This window comes from Nipponia nippon, unplaced genomic scaffold (assembly GCF_047370975.1).
Source record: "Nipponia nippon isolate SJK-2023a ecotype South Korea unplaced genomic scaffold, ASM4737097v1 scaffold_8, whole genome shotgun sequence".
Classification (NCBI taxonomy): domain Eukaryota; kingdom Metazoa; phylum Chordata; class Aves; order Pelecaniformes; family Threskiornithidae; genus Nipponia; species Nipponia nippon.
Window position 1 is genome coordinate 41,065,912 of NW_028262402.1, and position 26,719 is coordinate 41,092,630.

Sequence of the window (26,719 nt, forward strand, 5' to 3'; positions counted from 1 at the left end):
GCTGAGTGTGCTGATTTAACTCTTCCTGCACACAGACAGGCGTTTACTGTACAGCTGCTGCTGACATGCGCGTATGTGGAGGTGGATGAAAGCGGGTGCTTCAGGGAATGGCGTTTGCAACGGTGAGGGTGGCAGAAAGAGCCTGTCTGGGGGCTCTCATCAGAGCTGCTGCTGAATTTGTCTAGCGAGGAAGGACACTGAGAAGCAGCTACGGCAATGTCTGTGAATAAGCAGTACCACTGATACCTGCTATGCTTACCAGAGTTTTAAGTGTCCCTGTGCAGTCCTACTGCCATACGAGCATCAAAATGTAAACTGAGAGCAGAATTTGATCCCATCTGTTAGATAGTTAGGCTGATAGCTTTGCACTTCACTCTCTTGGGCTGGTACATTTGAAGTATGCTAGGAAGCAGATACAGTTTAGAAACTGCATCCTGATATAATAATACTCTCAATTTTATAACTTGGGGGAAGGGAGATTGCTACTGACAGACTTTCAGGTTGCTGTGTTAGGCTCTTTTGCATACAGCTGTTAAAAAAAACTATGACAAGCTCATTCTGCTTTCAGGGAAAAAGGACAACACTCCTATTGATTGCAATGGGAAGATGTTCCGGGCCAGTGTTTTGCACACACCAAGCCATTTCACTTTCTACGAGACTGGTCTGCCTTTTCCACAAATGTGCACAGTATATGTATTTGCTGCAAAGTATTTACATGTTAAATGGTGATCAAGTAAGTTTCGTCCTGTAGTAAACTGTTGAGTGCTATGACAAGAATAAATACAGGGCTTAGCATGAGCACAGCATGTGCTCCTAAGTATACATGCTGGATTAGAGCCTGCAGACCTGTCTTTGTATAGGGAGTAAGAGCATTCCTGTTTGTGGAGCCAATGCTTAGCACTTTACGTACTGAGTAGCAGCAGGATTACTGTAGCTAATGCTAGACTTAGTGTGATCTAAAACCAGTTTGGCAGAAGGCAAAATGAAAGAAATTTTAAGCATACACTGAATATTGTATTCCTCCAGATAAATTTGGGAGAGACCTTATAAAAGAAGCTGGGAGTGCACTAAATGCATTCAGTTGACTTCTTTGTCTATGAGAACACGTGTTGCTTCATTTTTGACTTTTGCTGAACACTGGCAAATCAAAATGGACGGTCAGGATCTGATAAATACAAGGTACAAATGCGCACTGTGTTTATTCCTGGTATCAAAATAATCTAGAAGATAAACGGGTTCAAATACAATGCATTCTGCTAAGTGGCAAAAGTTGCTGTTATTTTAAAACAGCATATTAGGATACATTCTTCTGGATGAGGTGGCTTGATTGTTCCTGGAACAACTGTATAGCTGTTGTTGTCCTCTGCTGAATACGTGTGTCTAAATGGATGAATTCTATTTAGTGAAATAGCTTATTTTCCTAAAAAAAAAAAAAATTAGAAATCTTTCCCTATTAGTTGGTGTGCTTTTCCTGCACTTTCTGCAGAATTCTGAGAGTTTGAGTATGCTGGCAGTATGACTTTCCGTATTCCAGGTCTGAGACACAAGAACAGGTTGTTGCAGCAAAGCCATAACTACCATTGCCTAATCTGTCTTAGATCTGTAGATAAACATGACTTCAGGGTCCAGAGGTGATACTTTAGCATGCATTTCAAGGTATAAATTGACCTACTAGTGTGAGGGAAGTGGATAGTATTGAAGTCAGAGCGGTAACTGCTCCTGTCACTGAATAAAACCAAAAGCAATGGAAAATCTAAACAAAACAAAATTGTGTTATTAGACTGCTGGTTTTCCCTTGGGTGCTGTCTAGCATCTGAGTTCTCCTTGACTGATTTTAAATAAATACATGTAGATGAAGATAAGCTATTTATAAGATAAGATATTAGGAGAAAAACTGATTCTGTATTTAAACGTGAGAGTACCTGTTTGTCTATATGAACATGCTTTCCTAATGAATCACCTGTTGTCTTCCTTCCCACCCCTCGCCCTTAAATGCAAAACCAGAAGAGGGCATATTGATCTTTCAAAAACAATTTGGTAGTCATTTGGCCCAATTCAGCTACAATTTCTGTGAGCTATGCAAGACAATAGCATTAAATTCATAAGGTCAGAAGCAAGAAATACAGCATCTCTTTACCACCTGCTTTAAATTAGTTGCTCAGGGGCAAGTTACTGTGACAGAAACTGTGGTAACGGGCTGGCTACAGTCCACCACAAATATATAAACAGCTAACAATTCGATTACGTGGAGGTCTTAATCTTAGGACATTGTGCAAATGAATGCACATCGTGTAAACCTCTAGAAATGATAACTGCACTGAACGTTTCTTATGTAACACAGCAATAAATGCTCAGGTATAGCACAGGAGGCAATGATATTTACAGGGCTGGTGACACATGTAAAAAGCACCACTACTGTGCGGTAAGCTTCTTACACTCTGTTGGTTTTTTCCCTGGTATTGTGCTTAATTTTTTTTTTCTCCTTGCTTACTGCTTCTTATATTTTAAACAGATATAGAATTTTCAGACAGCCATCAGTTAAACAAATAAACAGCAAAGAAAGAAACTGTTTCTGTTCTCCCTGCGACACTGCCCCCCCTCTGCCTTCCTCCCTCGCTGATGCTGGTCACTGAAGAGCAGGTGCTCAGGGTCATTCTGGTGCAGCAACTGTGACAGACATGACTGCTCGTGTCTAAATTCTTGGGCAGACGTGAAGGAGTGACAGTGGGAACATCGCTGTCATCCCAGCAAGCACCGTACTCAGCTGGACTCGGCAAGTTTCGAAGTACTTCTACATCCCTCAGTTTAGAGTTATCCGTTCTCCCTTGAAGCAGAGATTATTTTAAAAGTCAGCACCTCAAACAGGGTTTGAGGCATACATTGCAAGCCACTGGATTCTTTTACTTTTAGGTTTTGTATTAACATTAATTGTTTATAGAAGTAACACATGCATTCAGTATGGAGGTGTACACCCAACATAAAATTTATTCTACCTTCACTGTCAGCAATTTACATAATGTTTTCTCAGGTCACACTGAGTACTATCTCCTTAAACCTCAGCCACCTGGGTTCTGACTAGTTTTCTTTATTTCTGCCCATGCGTGATCAAATGTTACACATAACTTTATAAAAATAAGGATTAATAAGGAAGAAGAAAGTTACGGAACATCAAGATCCAGAGAATCTGTGCATGTATTGAACGTCCTGTACGCTTTTCAAAATTGAGTCCCAAATTGAAATAAGCACTAAAATTTGGAAAGTGTCAAGAAGTAAATAATGAGTGCCACTGTCAGTGATCTGGAATGCTTTTGTTAGATGAAACCTTTATACCCAATTGTCTCACATACAGTCTTTTTACACCCATTTAGTACAACTGATTTTAGTATCATACATTTTTTTATTAAAAATTGTTAAAAATAAGCATTATTCATTTCTGCATGTGACAATGCATGAAAGGGAGCAGGTTTTTTTTTCAAGTTGATTGGAGTTTCTTTTTCTGTGAATCCTTGGGAATTAAATGAAAGTGGTAACTCACGAAGAGGAAAGCGACCCCATTGCTGCATATTCATTGCAAACATATTGTTTTTCCCACTTAGAAATGTGACTAAATCCGGTGCCTTCTACCCAAAAAGAGTCTTAGTCTGGGATATATTTTTCCCTTGTTTGTCCCCACACTGGTTCTGAAATCTAGAAATTCAATGAAGTTTTAGCACAACATATGCACTGGGAAATCCAGACTCAGCTTCTGCGTATCTCCTCTGCCCACCCTGACAGAAACCACTGTGACAAGGTTGTTACCTTAATTATGATGCACAGTGGTGAAGGTAATTTCAGAGGATGAGTTTGTGTTACCTCCCATATGCTTTCAACAGAGACTTGCTGACTAAGCACATCCTAACTATTGCATCAGCCAGAGCCATAAGTGATACAGCATTTATCTTCTAATCTGTGAAAATGAATTTTGTTACTGTGAGGAGTGTTTACACTTGCAGACCTGCTGGCACACATATTTCTCACTCTCTTTCCTTCTAGCATTTTGTAGATTTCACTTTCTCATAGGAATGAGTAAGATACTTAGCATACATACACACATTAAGTGCAGTGCCTTTTGTTAGTAATCCTAGTGTAGCACCCTTCTTCAGTCTGATGCTCACACTGTACCAAACCCCATAATTCTGAATGAGAAGAAGTCTCTTCAAATTTCGTCAAGACCAGGTTTCTTTTATTAAAAAAAAAGTGAAGAATTGATTCCACAGTTATTAACAACTCACGTTTTTGTGAAAGAAAAATTTCATTGCTAAAAGCACCCATCTCTGGAGAAGAGGGTTATGTCTGTGAGAGAGCTAGTGCCCAGCAATGAGGGAAATGAAAATTTTAAACTCACTTAAAATTTCAAGGGTTCTAATAATGCCACCATGGAAAGCACATTTCAAGGTCTTACAAGAGAGACCTTCCCCATCACTGTTTTTACAGTTTTCATTCAGCCATTGATTCCCTATTCGTGACTGCAAGTAATCATTGACACTGACTTACACCATTTCGTCTTAATATCAAATTTTTCTGCTTGGAGAATGAAGCCTGGAGTTCTAGTGACTTTACCTGTGAGTGTTTTGAGCTGTGAACATGCTATTCCATAGTAAGAGAAACTTGTAAATGTTTCATGTTACTGTTCAACCAACATAACACACAAGAGCTGCTTAACAGAGACAGGCAGATTTTGTTTCTACCAAGCTGGGTGTTGCAAACTGGTGAATATGCAGCATTTGGCTCAAAGAGATGCTGAATAAGTATAAACTGTATTGACAAATCAATTTTAAAATTAATTCCTAAATACGTGGCTTGCTTTTCTGGCAATTTTGAAGATGTGCCTGTTTACAGGAACTTCAGAAACTGGAATTCTGATATGATTTTTGTATGTTGGGGTTAGAGGACACATTGATTTAATTATTTATTGAATTGTGTGAGAAGAACTTTTTCTATCTTTAAAGAGAAGAGTATGAATATGAGTATATGTAAACAGTGAGGATGCAAGTATTTGCAGAATCAAGTGGTATGGTTGATAGGCATTAAAAAAACAGTGTAAACCATAAAAGACCTGGAAATATGTATATTTTTTGCAGGCCCTTACTTGTCTTGTACTTTGTCCTTTTCTTAGTTAACATATAGCTCTGTCTTGTCGTTATCATATTAAAGATGAATATTGTCCCTATGTATGACAGTGGCAGTAGATCTTGCTTTGATTTCACACCCCCTTGGATTAAATTAAATCTGTCTTTGTGTACACTTCAAATGTGTTCTGCCAGACACAGCATGTCCTGCATCAGCTGACTTGGACATTGTATGTTGTAAATCTATGCAATTGAAATAGCACTTTTAAATACGTGTTATAATGATTTAATGAGACATAAATTTGAAGATCAAAACTATTTAAATTTGAATGTTGTGCAGAGGAAAAGGCCTGGGAGAACAAAAATCTTTTTCTGAGCTTGTACATGGTATTGTAGGATGGAAACTCCAGCTTTGTACCAGTAGGGGCAGATTTATTCTATACATTGAGAAGAAAACAAACCACTTGAATAGAAAGAACAACCTGATAAAGCTTGTGCTTTGGTTTATAAAAGCAAATAAATATATGTATATTATATTGTATTATGTATATTTGTGTTCTTGAGTATAGCTAAAGGACAACTTCCCATGAAATAATTCATTCCTTTAGAATTGCTGTAGATTTTCATAATTTTTTTTTAAACATTCCTATTGTAACCTACATCAAAAGGGCAGCTATGGTTCTTGTGTCTGACTATACATATGCATTATAAAAAAGTGAGTCTACTGTAATTACCAGTTTGCAGAGCGAATTCCTGCAGGGTTTGTACTCTCCCCATTAGTAAAAGAGATAAGTTGAAATGTATTAAAATTTCACTGTACAACTGGGAGTTTTTGTTCACAGTAAATGTGGTAATGTTTCTTCATTGCTTGACTGTTTGTGTTTAAATTTAGGCAGTGTGCCCAACAGGGACAAAATTATAGGATAAAGCTATGTATAAAAGAAAATCCTTCTGAGAAAACCAATAACACTTTTTTTTCTTACACTCCCCCCCCCCCCTCTTCTCTCTCTCTCTCAGTGGTTATATATATAATCATGCTCCATTCTGGCCAAGGAAAAACATTTTATCTATTTCACACTTACTGGAATTCTCTTCTCTCATACATAAGCTGAAGGGATAGAGTATACATCAGCAAACCTTTGTGCAAAAATTCCATGGCTCTTTTTTCAGGAAGTGTTGAAGAAGCAAAAATTAAAAGATATGTGAATAAAATAAATACATGTTTAGTGAACAACATTATCTAATGAAGATAAAAATTTTCGCCTGTTAATCTGGCATTTTGGGGGAAAAAAAGAAAAAAGGTTGCATGGTCTGCTTATTCTTATTTGCTTACAGTATCAGTTTTGTAGCTGACACAGAGTTGGCCACCAAAGGAACAGGATTGAGTCTCTAATTCATTTTAATAAGAAGTTATCGCTTTACATTATAACTTAAAAACATGGTACATGGTACATAGCATTGGTCTTGATGAGGTAGAAAATATTATTTTCTTTCTACAAAATGATCAAACTTTTCTAAGTACAGTGCAGTCTAAATCCATGTATTTTTTTTGGCGAAATTGAAAGCCCATCATTTAGAATGCAGAAAGCAGTAACATCTGAGAAGGTAAAGAAAAGCCTGAAAAGTGAAGTCTTCCTGAAGAGAAGATTAGACAATAAACAATGTGTTTGTGATCTTTTTAAAGGAGAATTCCTGAATAAACAGACAGAAAGAAATAGGTATTCCAGGAGCCATGCTGCATTTTTTTGGTTAAATCATATTTTGCTTATTCTTTTAACTTACAGAAGAAAAAGGTGGAAAATAAAAAATCTAATTACTAATTTTGCCAACATAATTTTGTGTGGACATTTATGTTTTTCTTATAAGGTTTCTTATTTATGTGTTAAAGGTGATAATTTTCCATATTTACATGTTTTCACTTGTAATTTTTACTGGACAGACTGTAACTGTTTGAGACCAAACAAAACCAGTCTTGAGAACATGAGTTATTTATCTGATGACCTTTAGGACTTTAAAAGTTCTCATCATCTTCTAATTAATTTGTGTAGCTACAATACATGAAGAATAGATATTTGATTTAATAGACTTAAAGAACTCTTCTGAACTATTTGTAATCTATTGGTAAAATCTTCCTTCATGGATTACTGACGCAGTAGTCCATGTAATGTGACAAAAATATAATGATTATTTTCTTCCACATGCATGCTACATCCACAGGCTCAATGTCTTTTTTTAAGATACTGCAGGAAAAATTTCCTTTTGGGGCATGCTTTTTTCAGTCTTAATTTTTACATCACAAGTTTCAAATGTTATTGGTTTACGTACTTTCTTCTAAAAACATGTGCTGTAAGGAAATGGAAGTCTATTGTGGATAGCAAGTATGGAATTCCCACAGTATGGGAATCTCAGTATACTTTAACTTATATAGTTGCCAGCAGAGATTTTTAATTTTTTTTTCCCTGCAGAAGTGTCAGTAAGATTTATAGAAAGAAAAGTGGTTATACTTTTACTATCAATAGCTAAATAAAGTTTTTCAGTTTGGGGAATGTTTTTCTTTTTTCATATAAAAGCAATAATGTTGTGTGTAGTAATAGTAAACCATTCAGTTGTTGAGTTCAGAAACAGAGAATGATTGGTCCAGGGTGGGCAGGGCAGTAAAACCAGTGGAAGCAACTTGCCTCCTGTGCTTTCTAAAGGAGACGATATTTGTGGTTACTTGAGGTGAGGAGCTGGGTGGAGCTAGCAGTGTTAATCTGTAGAAGAGTCATGGGTAGAGGAGGGTATGTGAGGCTTTTTGCAGGTGCGTCCATCTGCGTTGTTGGGTACCTATCTGGCACTGGCCATTGCCTTGACAAAGTGCATGGCTGAACTCCAGTGACTGACAGTGCTGGTTTCATAACATGAATCTGGTTTTCATCTATACGAACAATGTCTGCATTTGCTAACATGCTCTCAGGCTCAGGGAATCTCATTCTTAAATCAAACATGTGTTTTTCTTCAAATTTTAAGCAAAGAAGCACTTGTCAGTTTTAATTTTTTCAGTGCAAACAACTTTGCCTTTGATGCTTGGGAACCTCAGGCTAGTTTTACATGCTATAGAAGCATACGGTGATATTTTACCTGCAGTCTTTGTAGAATATCCTGTTGGCAGCACTGTGAGTTGAGTGTGTAGAATCAAGATGAACATGGCCTACAGAAAGTTACAGGAAAATAACAAGGCTATTCTGCATTATAGCTGTTTTCTGTAGAAAAGTCTAGGTAGCATTCCTTGATACAGGTTTGCACTTTTGGAAGTATCTAAAGTAGAATTGAAGCGTGACTTCTAACTTAAATGCAACATTACAAGTGGCATTTTATTATTTTTCCTTCTTTTCTTATTCCCCATTCATTTATCAGCTCTTTCTCAAGAAGAGCTGAAAATGGTTTTCTAAAATGCTTAAGGGCTAGGGTTGTCCTTATTCCAGGAAAAGCTGTTTTATCCTATTAACAGCTTTCTCTCTTGTTAGCATCCTTCCCTTCATATTATATTAGTAACTGTTTTCTTGAATGCCACAGAGAAATATAACAATATTAGTACCTTTCAAATTGTATTACTGAAAATAAATACAAGTAAGAAACAATACTAATACAGTGTGATGTGAAATTGCTAAAAAAATACTGCAATGCAGTGAACAACTCAGAAGATATTTGGGTATCTCTCAATGGGAGAGAGATAGGAAACCTCATTGCATTGCATAGATATTTAAGACCAGTCAAATGCAAAGTATATTCCCATTTATTGTTTTTTGTTTTGGGCAATGCATTATTAGGCTATAAGTATTGAAGTTAAAAATGGTCATCTATCAGTTAAGGTTATTTTCTCTAGGTGATTCCTGTGTTTAAAATTATTCCTTTACCAATGGCAAACCAACCTAAAATTGTACAATTAAAAAAAAAATATGTTAAAGTTTTTGTGCCAACAGAAGAAATAGTAATGCTTCATGCTTCTGCCTTACCTTCTGTCCTCATACTTCACTGTGTTCTGTGAGCAGTTCATTAGTCTTATCTGTGAAAATGGTACGTAATGTCATTACCCGGTTTTTACAGATTGGGCAGTTAGAAATTGAGTGGTTAAGTAAGTGACTTCTCCAGTGCCACACAGTGCATATGTGAGAATGGCAGACCCAGGATCAGAATCGAGATATTCCCCCTCTTTCTGTCTAGTGTGCTGGCTGCAGAATCACCCATATAAAAATTGTAGGTGAGTTTAAAAATTGTCATTTTTGTACCAGCGTTACCTGATGGAGACATTAGGTCTCTCTGCAGAGACAGAAATACTTCTGCATGTATACTCTTCATTCGCAGAAAGTATGGCAAGCAGTTCTACCCCAATTTTCCTTCTTTCTTAGAAGTGAAAATATGCTTTGGAAATTAACTTAGGAAAGGTGTAGTGATTTCCATCTATCTGCTTTTCTAATTTTATTGGAGATTTTTTTTTTCCCTTTCTTTTGTGAGTTTCCTTGGAAAGTAATGCTTTCTCTTGAAATGAACTTTACAAAGTCATGCATTGTGATTTTTCTATAAATCCCAAAACAAGTATGGGTTCAGCAATTAAACATTCTGAAGAGAGAAGCTATAGACAACTGCAAAGGGCAGAGGGGGCGGGCGGTGGACTGGACCATTCTTGTTCTTGAAAAACAAATTTTTCTTTTTTATGCTCACAAACTTAAATGATTAGTGAAATGTACCCAAGCTCTGACTTTTAGTGATTGCCTCATAACATTGTAGGTGCAATTATCTGCCAGTAATGAATTATGAATGTATTTGATGGCCCACAACATTTGTAGTTGTTTTTCTAAGTGTTGTCAAATGTGTGAACAATTCAATAAGGACACAAGTTTGTGGTCTCAAATATAAAAGGTTGTCCTAAAGTCTAGCTCAAAGTTCAACAACTGCAGATTTCTTATTGCCTACATCCAAGCTTTAGTGATCTTCTCACTTTAGTAGTATGGCTGTCTATAAATTACAAAAAATTCCAGTGCTGGTTTTTGCTGGGATAGAGTTAATTTTCTTCATAGTGGCTGGAATGGTGCTATGTTTTGGATTTGTTCTGAAAACAGTGTTGATAACACAGAGATGTTTTCGTTATTGCTCAGAAGTGCTTGCACAGCGTCAAGGCCTTCTCTGTTTCTCACACTGTCCCCCCCCCAGCAAGTTGTCTCGGGGTGCACAGAGGCTGGGAGGGGACACAGCTGAGACAGCTGACCCCAACTGACCAAAGGGCTATTCCATACCATATGAGGTCATGCTCAGCATATAAAGCTGGGGAAAGAAGAAGGAAAGGGGGATACATTCAGAGTGGTGGCTGCGTTCATCTTCCCAAGTAATCCTTGTGCGTGATGGAGCCCTGCTTTCCTGGAGATGGCTGAACACCTGCCTGCCGATGGGAAGTAGTGAATGCATTCCTCGTTTTGCTTTGCTTGCGTGTGCAGCTTTTGCTTTCCATATTAAACTGTCTGTCTCGACCCACGAGTTTTCTCACTTTTACTCTTCCAATTCTCTCCCCCATCCCACCGGGGGGAGTGAGCGAATGGCTGGGTGGTCCTTAGATGCTGGGTGGGATTAAACCACAACAATTCCCTATAATGCCAAGCTTACTATAGGCAGGTCACATTGTGCATTTCCTAAATGTCAGTATGCAAATGATCTTCCTTTTAGCGTTAATTTAAAACAAACTCTGTTGTACTCCTGATTTGCCAGCTATTAAAAATAGTATAATTTCATTGGGATCTTTTTGCCATTTACACAGCAGAATTTATGCTGTGGTCTTTTAAAGAAATACTTCATTGACAAGAGAGAAAAAAAATTATTGGGATTCCTGAAGTAGTAAAGAAGAGAAGTGACAGATTTTCTAAGAGCTGTTTACAGAACATATAATATGTTCTCTGAAAAAGAAAGAAAAAAAAAACCAAACAAAACTGTGTGTCAATTTATATAGACAGATTTTATGTTCTTCACTCTATAACCAAGAAACGGTAAGAAAAACTTAATGGCAGAGAAGAATTTCAGTTAATAAAATGTTGGAACACTTGCAGGACTTACCTGTTGTCTGCTTCTTCGTATCTTTTCTTGTCGTGAGCCAACATACAGCAACAGAAGAGTGGATCTCTGTGTTTCTCATCAACCTCTTGCTCATTAACTTTGAACAATTATTTTGATGTGCCATCATGTCTTGAGACCAGCTACTATATGACTTTAAAGTATTTTCCCATTGACAGTGTTATTTACTTTCAATAAAAGATTAGTTCAAAATTAAGTATTGGGTATTTATAATATAGAATTAAAACTGTTTGACAGTGGAAAGAAAAGATTGTATTTGACATGCTGGGTTTGGGTTTTTCTTAAGGTTGAAAGATAAGCTGCAAAAAGTGCTTTTGCTTTTGGTTTTCCAATACTTCCCGTGATTTCACCCAAATATTTATTGACATACACCACCAGAACTTTTTATTGTTTTTAAAATAATAAACGAGATCATTTATTCTGTCAATTAAATATGGAAAGTTCTTTCCCTTATTACTAAAATGCATAGAACTTGTGAATTACCACATTATGCAACATCTACATTTTAAGTATACATGTGTGTCTATGTGTGTGTTTACAAATCCTGGCATCCTTACTAACTAATACATTTGTGCAGTGTGCATACTCACGCAGAGTCTGATTGATTTTAATGCAGCTGTAAGGAAGTGTGCTTATGCACCCGTTTGCTGAAATCTCACTAAAAAGATTTCACAAACACTGGACCAGATAATCTTCAGGCCTCGTGCTCCTGTGATTGGTAACAGTGGATTTAGATTGTGTGAGCTCCGTAGGATAAATGTATGGTAGATGCTTTAGACGGGTAGATGGAACTTCCATGCAAAGAGAGTGAGTATAGTTGACTCCGTTATGTATTCAGGTGCACAGGGATCCCTTATATCATAGATGGCTTGATAGGAGACATTTCTTAAATACCTTTTCGTACACGAGAAAGATGAGACAAGGACATTAAGAGCAAGGCTCTGTTAAACACTGCCCACTGTATAGAAGGATGTAGCTGAGGCTTCAGTAAGACACTATTTAACATCACAGGACTCTTGGAGCCTCGTCACAACTTACATTAAGAATTTTTGTCAGATTTACTATTAAAATTCAGGTTAAAGGAAGTTGCAAAGCTTATCTGTCTCTCCAGAATGTTGCATCATTTTAAACTGCCTCCATCGTTTGTGGTCACTTGTAAGAGATCCAGAGGAATGGGATCATATCTCGTCTTTATGTGTTCTCCTTCTCCCACACTGTGATCCCTTTCATGATAGGTTATTGCTTCTTATCTCTTGGAAGCTTTGCAAAACAGACAGACAGATTGATTTTCCATTACTGCTATAGGTTATTCCTATTAATATGTGAGTAATATTTACTTGTTAGATATAATTAAATCATCCAAACTATGTTAAATGAATATCCTTGGTCTGGGGGAAACCCACAGGAGTCAGGTCTACCATCTTTTAATGTTAGCCATACAAACTTACACATAGGTGTACTAGACCACATGCTTTAATGCAAGGCAAAGTTCCCTTCTTTCTGCATTACACTCTACAGGAAGAAGATCTCAAAGAGAGCAGAAAGGTATTTCTGAATATTTCAATGTCAATTATAAAACCATTAATTTATTCTTGTGTATGTGTATTTTGTTCTTAAACCTTAATCGCATCGCTTTAGGATTTACGGAGTAAGTTTTGTAAACTATTTAAAATTATTCTACTGAAATCCAGTCCGTTTCCTCCACAGGTCCTCAAGGACCACTGTAATTTGGTAGAAATGCAAGGAGCATTATGTTAGGAACTCAGTGGAAGGGATGTATAAAAACCTCTGAGAACTCCTATTATCTGCAGACCATTGGCGTGGTAGAACATGATGGCACTTTTCAAGAAGCTGTAGAAAACAATGGTTTTTTTGCTTACTTAAGGTCCTTAACCTGCAAGTTGTCATCTAAATACACGTTTGCCTATCAGCTGGTACAGGGGAAGCCTATATCTCCTGATTTTACTGTTCCTCTCGCTGTGCAAGGTCATTGGTTTCTTTTCCTTTCTTTCTATTTTCTTTCTGTCTTTCTTGGAGAAGTTTCTGAGGAAACCTTAGTCAGGAAAAATTTCTGTTTCTTCCCCTACAAAGTAGTGTAGTACACAGAGTCCCATTACATAAACTTTTTATTAATACTTTGCAAAGGCAGAAATACAGTCGATGACTTCTGGAATGCCTAGCAGTACTATTTCGGAAGCATTTTCTGGCAAAAGTTTAGTATTGCTACACCCTTGGATTTTTATACCTACTTTTTAACAGGTTTGAACAATGGCTACAATATTTAGCTGCTGCAAACTCACCCAGGATCTTTTTATGATCCTTACTCCCCACCTCACCTCTTTCAAATTAAGCAGTAACAGATGTCCAACAACAGTTACACCAATCCACACTGCTACCTACAAGCACACAAGCTACTGTACTTTTATCCCCTCTGTACCTTAAAATCCTGCCGCTGGGGAATGGAGAGGCTGCATTAAAGTTTTGGATTCTTAGGTGAATCTACACCACATTCATCTCCCGCTGCCGTTCTGGGTTATTCCTGGGCCTGTTGCAAAAACTGTTAATGACTTGTATGCCTAAGTTAAATGCTGTTGAAAACCAGTAGAAAGATACTGTTAATAATTCAGATGCATATCCTTGCAAGGCTCAGTACATATGTTGGTTGCATTGTGAAGGTCTTTAAAGACAATGCTTTCTTTTGTGTTAATGAATGTTACTGTTCCATCTGTGTGTGTAGCAACACACACTATTCCTGGCATCTTGAATCTTGTCTCTGCCAAGTTATGCTGGTTTCATGTTGGATATTGTAGTGATCTGAGGTAGTCACAATGATTCTGGATTAACTTAGTAAAGTGAAAAATGAATCTTTGACATGAAGACTAAATTCTACCTGAGATTTTCAATAGCTTTCATCACTATAGAGTGCCTCACAATTTATGTTGCATTTAGCCTGACAACACCACTTTACTATCATTGTGTCTGGTTATTGTTTAGAGAATGTAGGCATCAGGGTAACAAAGTAATTTGCCCAAGATCATGCCAGAATGTGAACTAGAATATGATTTTTTCCAGTCCCAAATGAGCATCTTACAGCTTGAGGGGTTATCCCCATCACTCAGAAGTATGCATGGGGTTCTCAGTGATGGGATGGGAAGCTACTGAAACCAGATTACAACCTGGCATCAACACACCCTTTGTGGAAAAAGTGGCCAAGTAAGGCCAGGCTGAATGTTTTGGCCATGCTACTTATCTTGGGAGTTTCTCATGCCAATCCATATTAATTTATAAAAATGTATTGCTCTTTTTGAAGACTTTTCAAATTTAGCTGTTTGAGGAACAAGCTGACATTTTCACATTTCTGGAAAGTTTGCCTGAATTTTTGGGGGTTATGTATAAAAGATAAAAATCTTACTAATTAGTTAATCTCCTTCAACATTTCACACCGTCAAGACTCTCTTTAACTCAGGGAAGAGGAAAAGAAACCTGAAACCTCTAAACTTTTTTTCTCCCATCCTATAATTTATAATGGCTAAACGGCTCATTGTTGAATGTGTGTAATAAAACTCACTCCTAGGCTGAAACGTTGTATTTCAGGTTCAAGCTGAATCCAATTTTTACAAGCAACTTGTTAACCTCTAGGCCAAAAATAGGTAGGGTTGTAATGGAAATGCTGATGAGCCTTAATAAAGCAACTCTACCAAATGACACAGTTTCACCTAGTATGTGTACATACACTGTATTACTCCTATTATACATACTGTAAGTGACACACAAACAAGATAAAATAACATCAGATATAACAAATGTGTCAGATTGATGCAGAGATTTAAAAAAGGTGGTGAATGTGAGAAAGCCTTTTATGGTAAAATAAGAAGACCATTTTCTAAGCCCTTCTTCTTGCAGCACAATTAATTACTGAGTTCATTAATTAATGAACATATTAGAGAAAGAACACCATTACTGACCAGTGGAGACCTGATATATTACTGAGTCAATAAACTATCGAACATGAAACAGGACCTTTCAGGAGAATTTTTTTCTCATAACCCACAAACACATATATTATTCTTGCACGGTCAGCACTTCTTTGGTACCCTTATATTTCATATTACTAATTCTTTTAATCACACATACATACAGCAGTGTTTTATAACCTAGCTAATGAGTAATTGGACAGGTGACACTGGGACTGAGGCCCTGAAGTGTCAGGCATAATAGAGCAGGATATTTTTTTTCCCCACTAGGTTTTTGAGAGTAAAAGATAGTAAAAGAGCAGATAAGATAGGAGGGAGAAAGGACTCTTGTACCAGAAATTTGTCAGGGAAATACAGATTTTAAGTGGATCCATGAACTATAAATGACTTTAAATTGCTGTCTGATGCAGACAAATAAGTAAAGATATAAAACATTTAAAATAACACTGAACCTTTTTCTTTGTCAGCAACCAAGGAGTTTAGCTTGGCCAAGCTAAAGTTGAATGTAATTTTCTTTAAGTCTGTATAGTTAAGGTAATTCTTTTTTGGTATGGAAAGAGTGTGGGTGGGTGGGTGTTAATTGTTTGGAACAGGCAAGAGCATTCATAATGCTTCAGTATCTCAGTGGCCATAGGTACCAACCACCCTTCCCCCACCTTAGCCCTCAAGTAATCATTGTCTGTATCTAAATCTATAGAGATATCTTTTCCTGGCAGCTCTGGTAGTTACAGTAGATTGTTAATCTGTGCATGATCAGAATAAGCCTCTCTGTCTCAGAAATCTCCATGCAAATTACATCTAAATGCATGCCATAAATTTATTAGTAGCATTTTGAAGTGCACAGGTCATCTTCTACACTATTTAAAAACATGTGTCTGTTACACATTAAAAGAGTATCATTCAATTTATATTCACTTTCCTGTAGACGTAGCTAGCCCCTGTCAAAGTAAACCTCTGTCATTTTTCAAATAATTTTTAAAAGGGAGATGAGATATAAATAAGGTATATTGTTAAGCAAATTTTAGATCTCTGCATGGGACTGGAGTTTCAGTATTGCTGCTTTGAAATAATTTAATCTTTTTCAAAACAGAGAAATATATGTTTGACAAATAGGGAGTGCTGAGAGGTAAAGTGTTATGCCTAGATATTGGAGAAAGCGATAGATGGAAAGGAAAGTTACAGGATGTTTTATGAACCAGTCCTATTCTTGTATGTTGATAATTTTATCCTATTTTGGGAACATATCAAATCTGTGACTCCTTTCTGTAGTGGAGTTATACCTTATGTGAACCCCAAAAAGGAAACTTGAGAATAATCTTTGGATACCATAGGAGAAGGGGAAAGAGACCTGTAGTTTTCCTTTTTGTATGTTTTTCTTTCCTCGTTTTACTCTTGGTTTTAATCAAGCTGATACGCTGCTATACTAAGACATCACTGGTAACATTTTCCTTCAGGCAGTTGATGCAAACCCAGGAAATTTGTGGAACACCTACAGAATCCTCATCCTACTACTTTTTTTTCCTAAAGGAAATAGAGCAATTCTTTTAAAGACTTTAGGAATGTATTCATCTCCATGGGACAACACACTATGTTATTACTGAATAAGCATTTTGGTTGTCATTGCTCAGGGATACTGAGGTATGTCTTTAAAGAAAATTAATCTCTATTTAAAATAATGAGCAATGCTTTGAATGTTAGAAGGCTGTTTTTTGCTGTACAGTTAATACCCTTCTAGCCCTCACAACAGATTTGTACAAGAAGGAAGACAGACATTAATATCTGTTTTCTGTTTCTTTTTTCAGGCCATCCGCTGTACACTGGTAAATTGCACATGTGAATGTTTTCAGCCAGGGAAGATTAACCTGAGAACCTGTGATCAGTGTAAACATGGCTGGGTGGCACATGGTAAGAAATGTCCATTCTGGGCTTGTCTTCTCTATTCTGCCTGTCTTTCACAGTGTCTTTAAATACTAAGAGCTGGAGTGATATAGACAGTAGTGATACCTATTTGTTTGTACATGCATGTGCCTGCACTGTGGGTTTGTGCATGCACATATTTTTTTTACAGCAATTTCTAGGATGGAAAAGTAAGGGTCTGCTGTTCTGGCAATAGCTTCAAGTGCCACTGGAGTTCATCAGCTTGTGTACAGCTCAAAAGAATGTTCTAGCCTCCAGGAAATAATGTAGTTCTAGCAGGGCTTAGCAGAAAGGCAAAAAGTTTATAGTATGGTTGCACAGCAGAGTCTATATTGCAAAGAAGCATCAGCCAATAAGTCACTGAGCCTAATAGAAATTCAAACATACCAATGTCAAACTTTCAGAGCTTGGATGTCAGAATGAAATGACTGTATCCCGTATGGCTCAACAAAAGTGTGCATATATGATCTGTGAGTTGAACCTCTCTTCCCATGTTTAAGTAGCTAAAGAAAGAAATGACGGATTAGAATGCCCAGATTTTCTATAAAGGCATCGAAATACACTTACAGACCTTCCATTTTATTTATGCTTTACTATTTTGTGTGTTTGGTGGGTTTTTTTCTTGACAGTCCTGATTAAACTATGCATGAGAGAGAAAGAGAGCTGTATACACAACTAGAAGGGAAATAAGGAGGATACCTAAAATGGTTTAGTGAAAAAAAAAAGGGGGAGGGGGGTGTGTAAAGGGAAAAAAGAGAAATATTACTATGTTTGCAGAAAAATTAGTTTTGGAGATTTCTTCTCATGGTCTAGGCTGTTGGTACGTAAGCAAACACAGTCTTCATTCCCCATTCTGCCAGACATTCAGTGGATTATATTCTGTAAATTTTTATTTTGATGAGTCCTGGGATGGAAGCTTAGTACTTCCCTCTCAAGATGCACTTGATCTCTATTTAGTTCACGTCTGTGTGTATTTGTGCCTGAGCATGCTGACATATGGCAAGTGTGAACACTCAACAAATTCACAGACTGCCAGAGAAGTTTAAAACATTCACATACATGGAAAGGAAAGCAGGAATGCAGGTACCATGCAGTCCTGTGTCACTGCATAGTAATATATACAGCCTGCCTAGAAATACCCTAACAACACCAATCTGGTAGCTGGTTGAAGATTTATTATATACTAGATTCTCTAGGGACACAGCTTATTTTCGCTCCTCTTAATTCCCAGAAAGATATCTTCAGTCACAGTATAACCAGACTCGCATTTCTTGGAAGGATCGCTAAACGTTGCAAAATTTCTATAGTTCAAGCATGCTTCAGGCTTTGTGTAGAATCGGCATCTGAGTTTTTGCTGATCCACAGACAGGGAAGACTTGTCTAGCTGTTTTCCAGGGTGTCCTCCTGTGGAGTAGTAGAAATTAGGAGTCTAGCACTTACATTCTGGCATATGGGCATCCTGCATTTTCTTTTTAACCAGTACATCTTAGAAGAGTGTGATCAGATTTTCCTGTTAAATTCTTCCCTGTGAGGTGACTGAATTCAAAATCAGAATACATGACAGTAATCTGAGATTACCACAGTGTGTATAATAGAAATGTCCCTGTTTTACAAATCCAGAGAGTTGAAAGGTGAATGTGATATACCACCTGCTCCTGTACCTGAGTGCGTAATATTCCAAATAGAAAACTTAATACAGCTATATATTATTAGAAAGTGTTTGTTTTACTACTGCACCAAGCAAAGAATGCTCTGATTTATTTTTTTTTAGTACACTTTGTGTACATTCATCTGGAGTATTTACATTTTATGGCAGAGCGAGACAAGTCAGATGTATGTTGCATATACATACTCAAAGCACAGGCTTATAAATTACTTCCTGGAGACTATGATGCATCTGCTTCAATTCTTGATCTTAGCTGTTTTCCAGGATTTTGAGGGCAGCATTCAGGAGACTGATCAATTCATTGCACTGTAGCACCTGGATTTCAAAATGACTGAATCAGGTTGCTGTTCAGAAGTTATTTTTTTTAAACTGTTAGCACAGTACTTTCAGAAGTTATTCCTTGAATGCAAATAGTATTTCCTGCTGCTTTAATTAAAGGGTTTCCTTCTGATTTTTATTAATGAATTTCAACTCAGCTCCTTGACACATGATGTAGTGCTTTACTGAATGTAATTATCAAAGAATAGGTGTTTCCAACAGGAAGTACTGTGCTTTTCAGTTCTGATAACCTAGAATCATAATTAACTGAATAGATCAAAAATAGCTTAGAACTGCAGTCTTTTAATGCTGTACTTGACTAATCTGCAGAGTTAATTCGTGTTAATAACTGCCATTTAAAATGTTGGAATTCTTGGAGTGAGGAGGAAAGGGAATACAGCCACCCCAGTATTATTGCACTTAGCAACTGCTGGCCTGTTTTCTTTTTTCCTGCTTCCATTGTCTTTCTCATGTTTTTCCTCACTTACCTAAAGTGAGCTGCACACATCTTGAAAGGAAAGGTTTCCTTCAAGTTCAATTTCTTCTGTCTGGAGTTACCAAAAGTAGGATTGTCAATATATGAACAGATTTATCAGAGGAGTTCTTTTGTGGCAAGATAAATGTTTCTGTTCTGGCAAAAGTTCATCTTACTGAGTTTTGACCCTGCACCCCTGTGCTACAGTGGTAATCCTATCATCAGTGTTTTTCAGGCTGAAGCCAAAAGCTGTGTAGAGCATAGCAGCATTCTCTAGTACTGCTGTGCATAATGGCGAACAGGGTATTGCTGGTGTGAATCTCTTGATATTTTAAGGGATTTGGATAACTAGACTGTTTTAATATGTTTTCAGCTGAAGCCTGGCTTTCATATTGTCAGCTTGGATGGGGATTTATTTTCTAAAACAAAAAATAAATGGTTAAAATTGGATAAGACATTTCATAGGCCTCAAGCAGGCAAACAGGTAACAGTTAGATGTTTTTCCTTCTATTTTTTTTTTTGATGGCTAAGATACTTTGTATAGTCCATATGGTGAAAAATAAAATTTTGTTAAAATCCTAATAGTCTATTTCTTTTAAGGAGAATTTATTTTAACACAGGCAGTTGCTATTTTGTAGCTTTTAAATAATGTAGGAGTAAGATTACTACAAAAAATTAAGACTTTCTTGAGTGCTTGAATTGGTTTCTTCTACTGATATTTTTGTTATATTAAAATAACATACTATACGATGAAGATAGTCATGACATTTTATTAGCGTTAGCACAAAAATCACGTACTCAAACCTTATTGGAAATAATGCAAAAAACCCACTTTATTTGCCACCCGGTTCCCTAGCAGAAGTATCTTAGCCTATGAGGAAAGAAATTAAGCAAGTCTGCAGTGAAAAGATGTTGATATCATTGACTTTGCATTTTGCCTTATATGCTTGTCATTGATGTCAGAATAACAATTACTGTACTGCTAGCAGAAATACTCGTATTATACTTAGACCAACAGATCAAAAGGCCAAGTGCAGTATCAATGGGAAATACAGTCTACCCTCTCTCATAAACATTTTGCTCTAAAAAGGTGTGCCAAGGTGACGTATGTCGTAGTGGACTAAAGCTATTTTAGTTTCAGTATCTCAGACTTTGCAATGATTTAAAAAACCACAGTATAATAATATTATTAAATTTGTCTGAAGTCATTGTCACCTTGTTTCAAAGAGAGTTAGAAAATTAGAAATGCTAGTTCTCTGTCTTGCCCTCAAACTGATCACTGGTAAAATTCAATCAGACACCAGCAGCATGCTTTTCAGATGTTTTTGGTATACTGTGCATTCTTGGACTAGCTGAATTTCACACTGTTCAATCTACTGTAGGAAATGAAGTATCCTGTGAACACTTTTGCTGTCTTCCTTCATTTTTTTTCTCTCAGACAAAGCTGATCCTTAGTCCTCTAGTGATCTTTGATGTCTTTTCTTCTGCATCATGCCAATCGGCACACCTCAGGGACAGGCTATTTATTCAAGTAGGCTTTAGTATCTCTCTGAGGTATGATGAGGCCACATACAGCCCCATCTCTAGCCCAAGACTTGGCGAGGCCTTGATTGAATTCCTTTTGGTTTTAACGAAAATGACATTAACTAGTAGATTTTGGCACACAGGGCAAATCTATTAGTCTTTTTCAGTTTAAAACCTGCCATCCAGTGAATACTCATGCTCAGAGACTTGCCATGTGGGTTACACTTTCACCTTGTGAAGGAAGTTTTCTGCTGCCAGTATTTATATAATGCATGTACTAGCTTGCTGTAAATGAGACTAACAGTGAAAACAGCAACCTCCACTAGAAAATGGAGAATGCTCTGTCATAAAGTCAGATGCATAACATGACTGTGACTTCTTCATTCAGAATGGTTGAGTTTTCTGAACTTCTACATGGTAGTTCATGAAATTGTCGGGTAAAAGAAACATGAAGTGAGAACAAAAGAAAGGAAGGACATGTGTAAAGAAAGAAAGAAAAGAAAAAGAAGAATGCTGTGGAAATTTTAGAAATTGAATCTCTCCTTTACCCTGAAGTTGCTGAAAGGACTTGGTCCAGGAAGAAGGTTTAGATTTTAAATGTGAACTGCATGGGAATGAGGTGGGAAGGAAGAGAAGTGCTATGTTGAAATGCAAATCAGCAGGGTGCTTGTATTTGTCTCAGTCCAAAGCTGTTCAGTGAAAGAAATTCAGGTTTGCAAAGTCAAAGATCATGTCTAACAACACCAAACCAAACCACATCACAGATCTTAGAGTCTCCCTAAAAGCTGGCAGAACTGCCATGTTGTTCTTTACTTAAAAATAGAGATAATAGAGAATAACTACTGAAAAAGGAAAGGAGAAGAGTAATCCTATTATTATAGCTAACTGGTAAAATAATTCAGTTATTTTTATATTGTTCCATAGGATATAAAAAATAATCACAATTTTAGCATACCAAACATAATTGTTTCCTTCTATTCAGTTTATTTAATTCTTTAAAATGCTTTAAAATTACTTGAGAACATCCTAGATTTCTTTTTTTTTTTTTTAGTTACATAGAGATTTTTAGCAAAGTAATTATCTACATTTCATTGATAACAAAGGCTAGCTCTTCATGACATTTAAAGTAAAAATATTTTAGATCTAGTCTGGCTTTTCCTGTCTTTTACTGACAAAACCATTTTAATCCATCTGTTATAACTTCCTTTTGACCCAGAAGGCTGAGGCATATTTTTCATTACTCAGTTGCTTCCAGGAACCTTACCTGATTAACATTCACTACTGGTAAACACTTTTTTAAGTGCCCCCTTCTGCCATCCTTTTTTGCTTCCCTTCAGCAGCAATTCCCAACATGGGAATTCCCAATGCAGCACAGAGAAGATGTACTCTGTTATCTTGTGGGTACTCTGACCCCGTATCTGGTTTTAAAGCCTGCCACATTGGTAGGAATGATGTGATGTAGTGTTTGCTTTGGGTTACTCCAAGATCACCCTTAATGCAAGGCAAGCTGAGGTAAAAGCAAATGAGAATATCCAAGTATTAGGGCATTCAAGACAAATAATACTGTTTCAAAGGCTTGTAAAACACAAGTGACAGAAAGGAAATAATGCTTAGTTGCTCCAAGACCAAATAAAAAGCCTTCGTTTTCCATCCTTGTATTCAGCTGATACTTACGTAACCGTATGATCAAGGGTTTAAGCCTCATGCAAATTTGACATCCTCAGGTGTCGAATAAGGTTTTCTCTGGGGGTTAACCACAGGCTCTAACTTACATATGTTCACACTCACACCTCCTTGGATTTCACTGGAGGTCCATTCAGATTAAAATCTTTTTTCTCTTCTTCCCTGCCACCCCCAGGACATCTTAACGCAATCAGGAAGAGGTTAGACCTTTCTCCCTCTCCCCAACTTTATTGGCTCACAGCCCTGGCTTTGAATATGCCAATGTCCCTTGGACGTGGTCAGGTGAGATTATCCTTGACCCGACATTAAGCAGTCAGCTAAGGACTGCTCCAGTGCCTGGTAAGCCCTGAACAGACCATGACCCATTCTGAAGCATAGTGCCCTTTTCTGCTGGGCTGGGCTATATTCACATCTCCAAGTGAAGTCCTTTCTCATTGTGAACATTTTATTGTCTGAAGAACTTTTAATTTACTAATCACACTTTGTACTCTCACAGAACTGGCATTAATACCATCAGATACTCATTGGCAACTCTGAAATACCTATAAGGCCACTTTCATAGCTATGATCTCCCTTGACTGGCTATAAAATGCTCAGAGAGATTTAGACTAAAGGTGTTTTAAAAACGCAAGGTATTGTTATTTGCTGCCTGTCATTACTGAATTTACGTTTTACAGAGGAAGCTTCATCTCATTTAGTCCACCCAATACCATGGGATAAAATGCTAGGAGATGTCTTGGACAATGATGCATTACCCTTTCTTCTTAAGGAGAGAATCCAGTAAGGAAAAAAATAGACACGCTATGTGCAAGATGGAGCAAAGGCAATAAAAACAATGATTTTTTTAATTAGCACTTGGAATTCCTCTTTCCAGACATATTAGAGGATGGTTTTTGGAAAGGTAGTCAGTGAAACCCTTGATCTTACCCCCTTAAGTGTGGTGATAGGAAGTTCACTACATGACATAGCTTCAGATAGGATCAAAATAGTGTCTGGGGCTCACTGGTTGATTCCCAGATGAGCAGGATAAATTCTGTGGGACCTGAGAGTGCAAATCACCAACGGAGTTGTGGAGCAGCAGGGGTGGACTGCTGCAATGTGCATCCACAATTCTCCAGGATGTTTAGGTGACAGTACCTGCTTACTTGTCTCTTTTAACACCTATGCTGCTGCACATGAATTGCTGTGATGTGCTAACCACTTTATCATTTTATTACACTTTATTACATCATAAATTTTTATATCTTCTTAACGATCCTACAAGAAGCTTAATTGTTTATAGGAACATCTTAATTAACTAGAGTTCACTAGGTTAAGCAGAACACAAAATGAAAGAGCTCTAAATGAAACAAACCTTACCACTCCATTCCATATAGCTTCATAAGGTTAAAATGGGATTTGACTGCAAGAATAAAAAATTCATACTGCTTTCAGATGTTACAAAGTAACGATAATACCATGGGTAACTTTACCTCAGCTTTCTGTTTTGCAAATGTGAAATTCAATGGAAAAATATATATTTATTTTTTTTTTTTACCTAGTAGGAAGAATTTCAATTTGAGCTGTAGCATTATGAGGAAACTTGCCCCAGATTAATTTAGCAGACAATAGTGTTACTTTATTATCCCATTTCCATCTGGATTTTATAAATAGAAGAGATAATACAAGAAATGTATAACATGAGTCTCAAAGACTTCTCTAATTACGTTCTAATTGATTACAGTCAATTTTTCTGAAGTATATTTAACAGGAGCTTTGTGAAATGGTCACAGTATATGAATTGGGGTGGGAAAGATTGATGTTTATGAATGGTAGATATAGCTGTATGAACCAGTCTTCCCAGAGTCTGAACATCTTCAGCTGCCAGCAACTTTAGGACAGCAGGTTTTCCTGGGAAAACTGAGGTGGTTTAGCACATGTGGGAGAGCATTTCATAGGCTTGAACCAGAGTTACACCCTAGACTGAAATACCACCATGGTCTTGGCTTGCCTTCGTGAAGTGCCTGTACAACACAATAGTCCATCCAAACAGAATGATGTTAACAGGTGGGCAGTGCCTGTTGCATTTTTGTTACAGTTTTCAAGGCTGCATAAAAGATGGACTAGGTTGCCTGGAGAAGTGGTGGAATTTCCCCCACTGTAAATATCAAAGACTTAGCTTGACAGGGCCAGAGAGAACCTAATCTGAGCCCCTGCTTTCAATAGAAGGCTGCACCAGACAATCTGCAGAAATCCCTTCCAACCGAGACTTTCTGTGAATCAGTTAATGGAATTTGAGGTGCATTTGGAGTAAGATGGAAATCCTCCAAATCCAGACCACAATCCAGGATTCCCAAAAGTACTTCTGTCTCACTATATATAGTATGTCAACCACGTGGTATTCAGACCATGAAGATACATATTAACTCCTATCTCACCACTATTAAAGGAGAAAATATTTTTAAGAAGGTGTTAATAGCTGATAGGAAGGAGGCATTTGGCTTTGGAGACAAGAGATAGGAAAGATCGAAGATGAATGACTAATCAAGGTAATAGAAAGAGATATATTAATTTAATGGCTTCCATTATAAATTGTAGGTTTCAACGATGACACCGTCAATCCATGTGTCAGGGAGCAGCAAAAGTGGAGCTGCGCAACAAAGAGGTCTGAGCCAGGAGTAAAGGACAACTCCAGCACTGGCCATACCTGCATCATGGGCACAGTTCCTTGAGGTCTGATCACAGTAGACAGAACCAGCTGCTGGTAACTGGGTCCATGGACAACCTCAGGCATGGCAAGGGAATGAGTCAGGTCAAGGGTCCACCCAGGGGCTCCAGTCAGGAACACAAGAAGGTGGGGCCAGAGACAGGGCTGAAAACCAGGCTGTAACATGGGTAAACCAGGCTGTAACATGGGTCTAAGGGTCATCTAGAAGACAGGACTACAGACAGGCACATCTATGATGTATGTTAGGTAGGGAATGAAGGTCCAGGCCTGAGCTTTAGTAGGGGTCCTGGACCCATGGAGTGAGAATGCAGGGTGGAGATCTCCGGAGAGGCTGGTCAGCACCATGAAGGCCAGCTGGTGCACTCAGGGCTGTGACAGCATGGACTCATCAATAGTTGCTGTCTCTAGCAGAGGTAACAGATGATACCAACACATGTGAAAGCAGCTGTGTGTTGGGACACTCACATGATTAATCTACCTGTGTTTCTCCATCAGGGTAATCATCAGCGCTGAAGTCCTCCTTCACATAGGCACAAGTGCACACACTGACGGAGAGAACAGCGAGGTCCAAATCCCACAGAACAGAATAGGCTCTGTCTCAACTTCTGTACCATGGTCCCCATAGTCAGGTGTCTTCATTCATGCAGTATGCTGACGCAGGAAGCGTCTAGTAGCCCAGATGTTTTCCTCAGAACTTGGAATGAAGGTCCTTTAGAGCTTGTTCTTTTGAACTCATTAGCTATCAACAAGGAGGAGGGAAAAAAGGCTATCACTTATTTATTTATTTATTTAAGGGGTCAATTCTGAATTAAAAACATGCTCGTGAGGTACCACTACAGAAAGTTAGATCTAACCTTCATTTTTAGGAGAAAGCATTTTTGGGGGTTTTTTGTTCTTTTTTTTTTTTCTTCTTTGTGATCATGTTTTCCACTTTTGAAGGAAAAGTTTTTTGTATAGAAAGAAAACATAAAAGAAAACACCTGTTTGGCTTGCAGGAATTGGCCAGGGAGGCTGTTTTCCTGACAGGCCAAAAGCGACCAGTACAGGGCCCCTTTAAAAAAAAAGTCAGGATTTTTTTTTTTCCCTATTTCATGTGAGCATTGGCAGAAACTCTGACAAGCAGTTCTTCATATTTTATTATGTTCTTGTCTGGCAGAATCTCTGTCAGGCAAAAACCTTGTCAGCGGAAAACCTGTCGTAGGATCAGAGGAGACAAAAACAGGTGTCACAGAGGCAGTCAAAACTGAA

The 26,719-nt window shown here is 37.6% G+C and overlaps 1 protein-coding gene across 10 annotated transcripts in view; it reads left to right on the forward strand.

The window, feature by feature from the left end:
• Nucleotides 1-26,719, forward strand: part of BNC2 (basonuclin zinc finger protein 2) — a 337,157-nt gene that overhangs the window by 194,768 nt on the left and 115,670 nt on the right. For all 10 annotated transcript variants that reach the window (XM_087741951.1, XM_087741956.1, XM_087741961.1 and 7 more), the window contains one exon: nt 16,984-17,086. In XM_087741951.1, the coding sequence (XP_087598077.1) occupies nt 16,984-17,086 (103 nt within the window). The remainder of the gene's footprint in view (nt 1-16,983; nt 17,087-26,719) is intronic.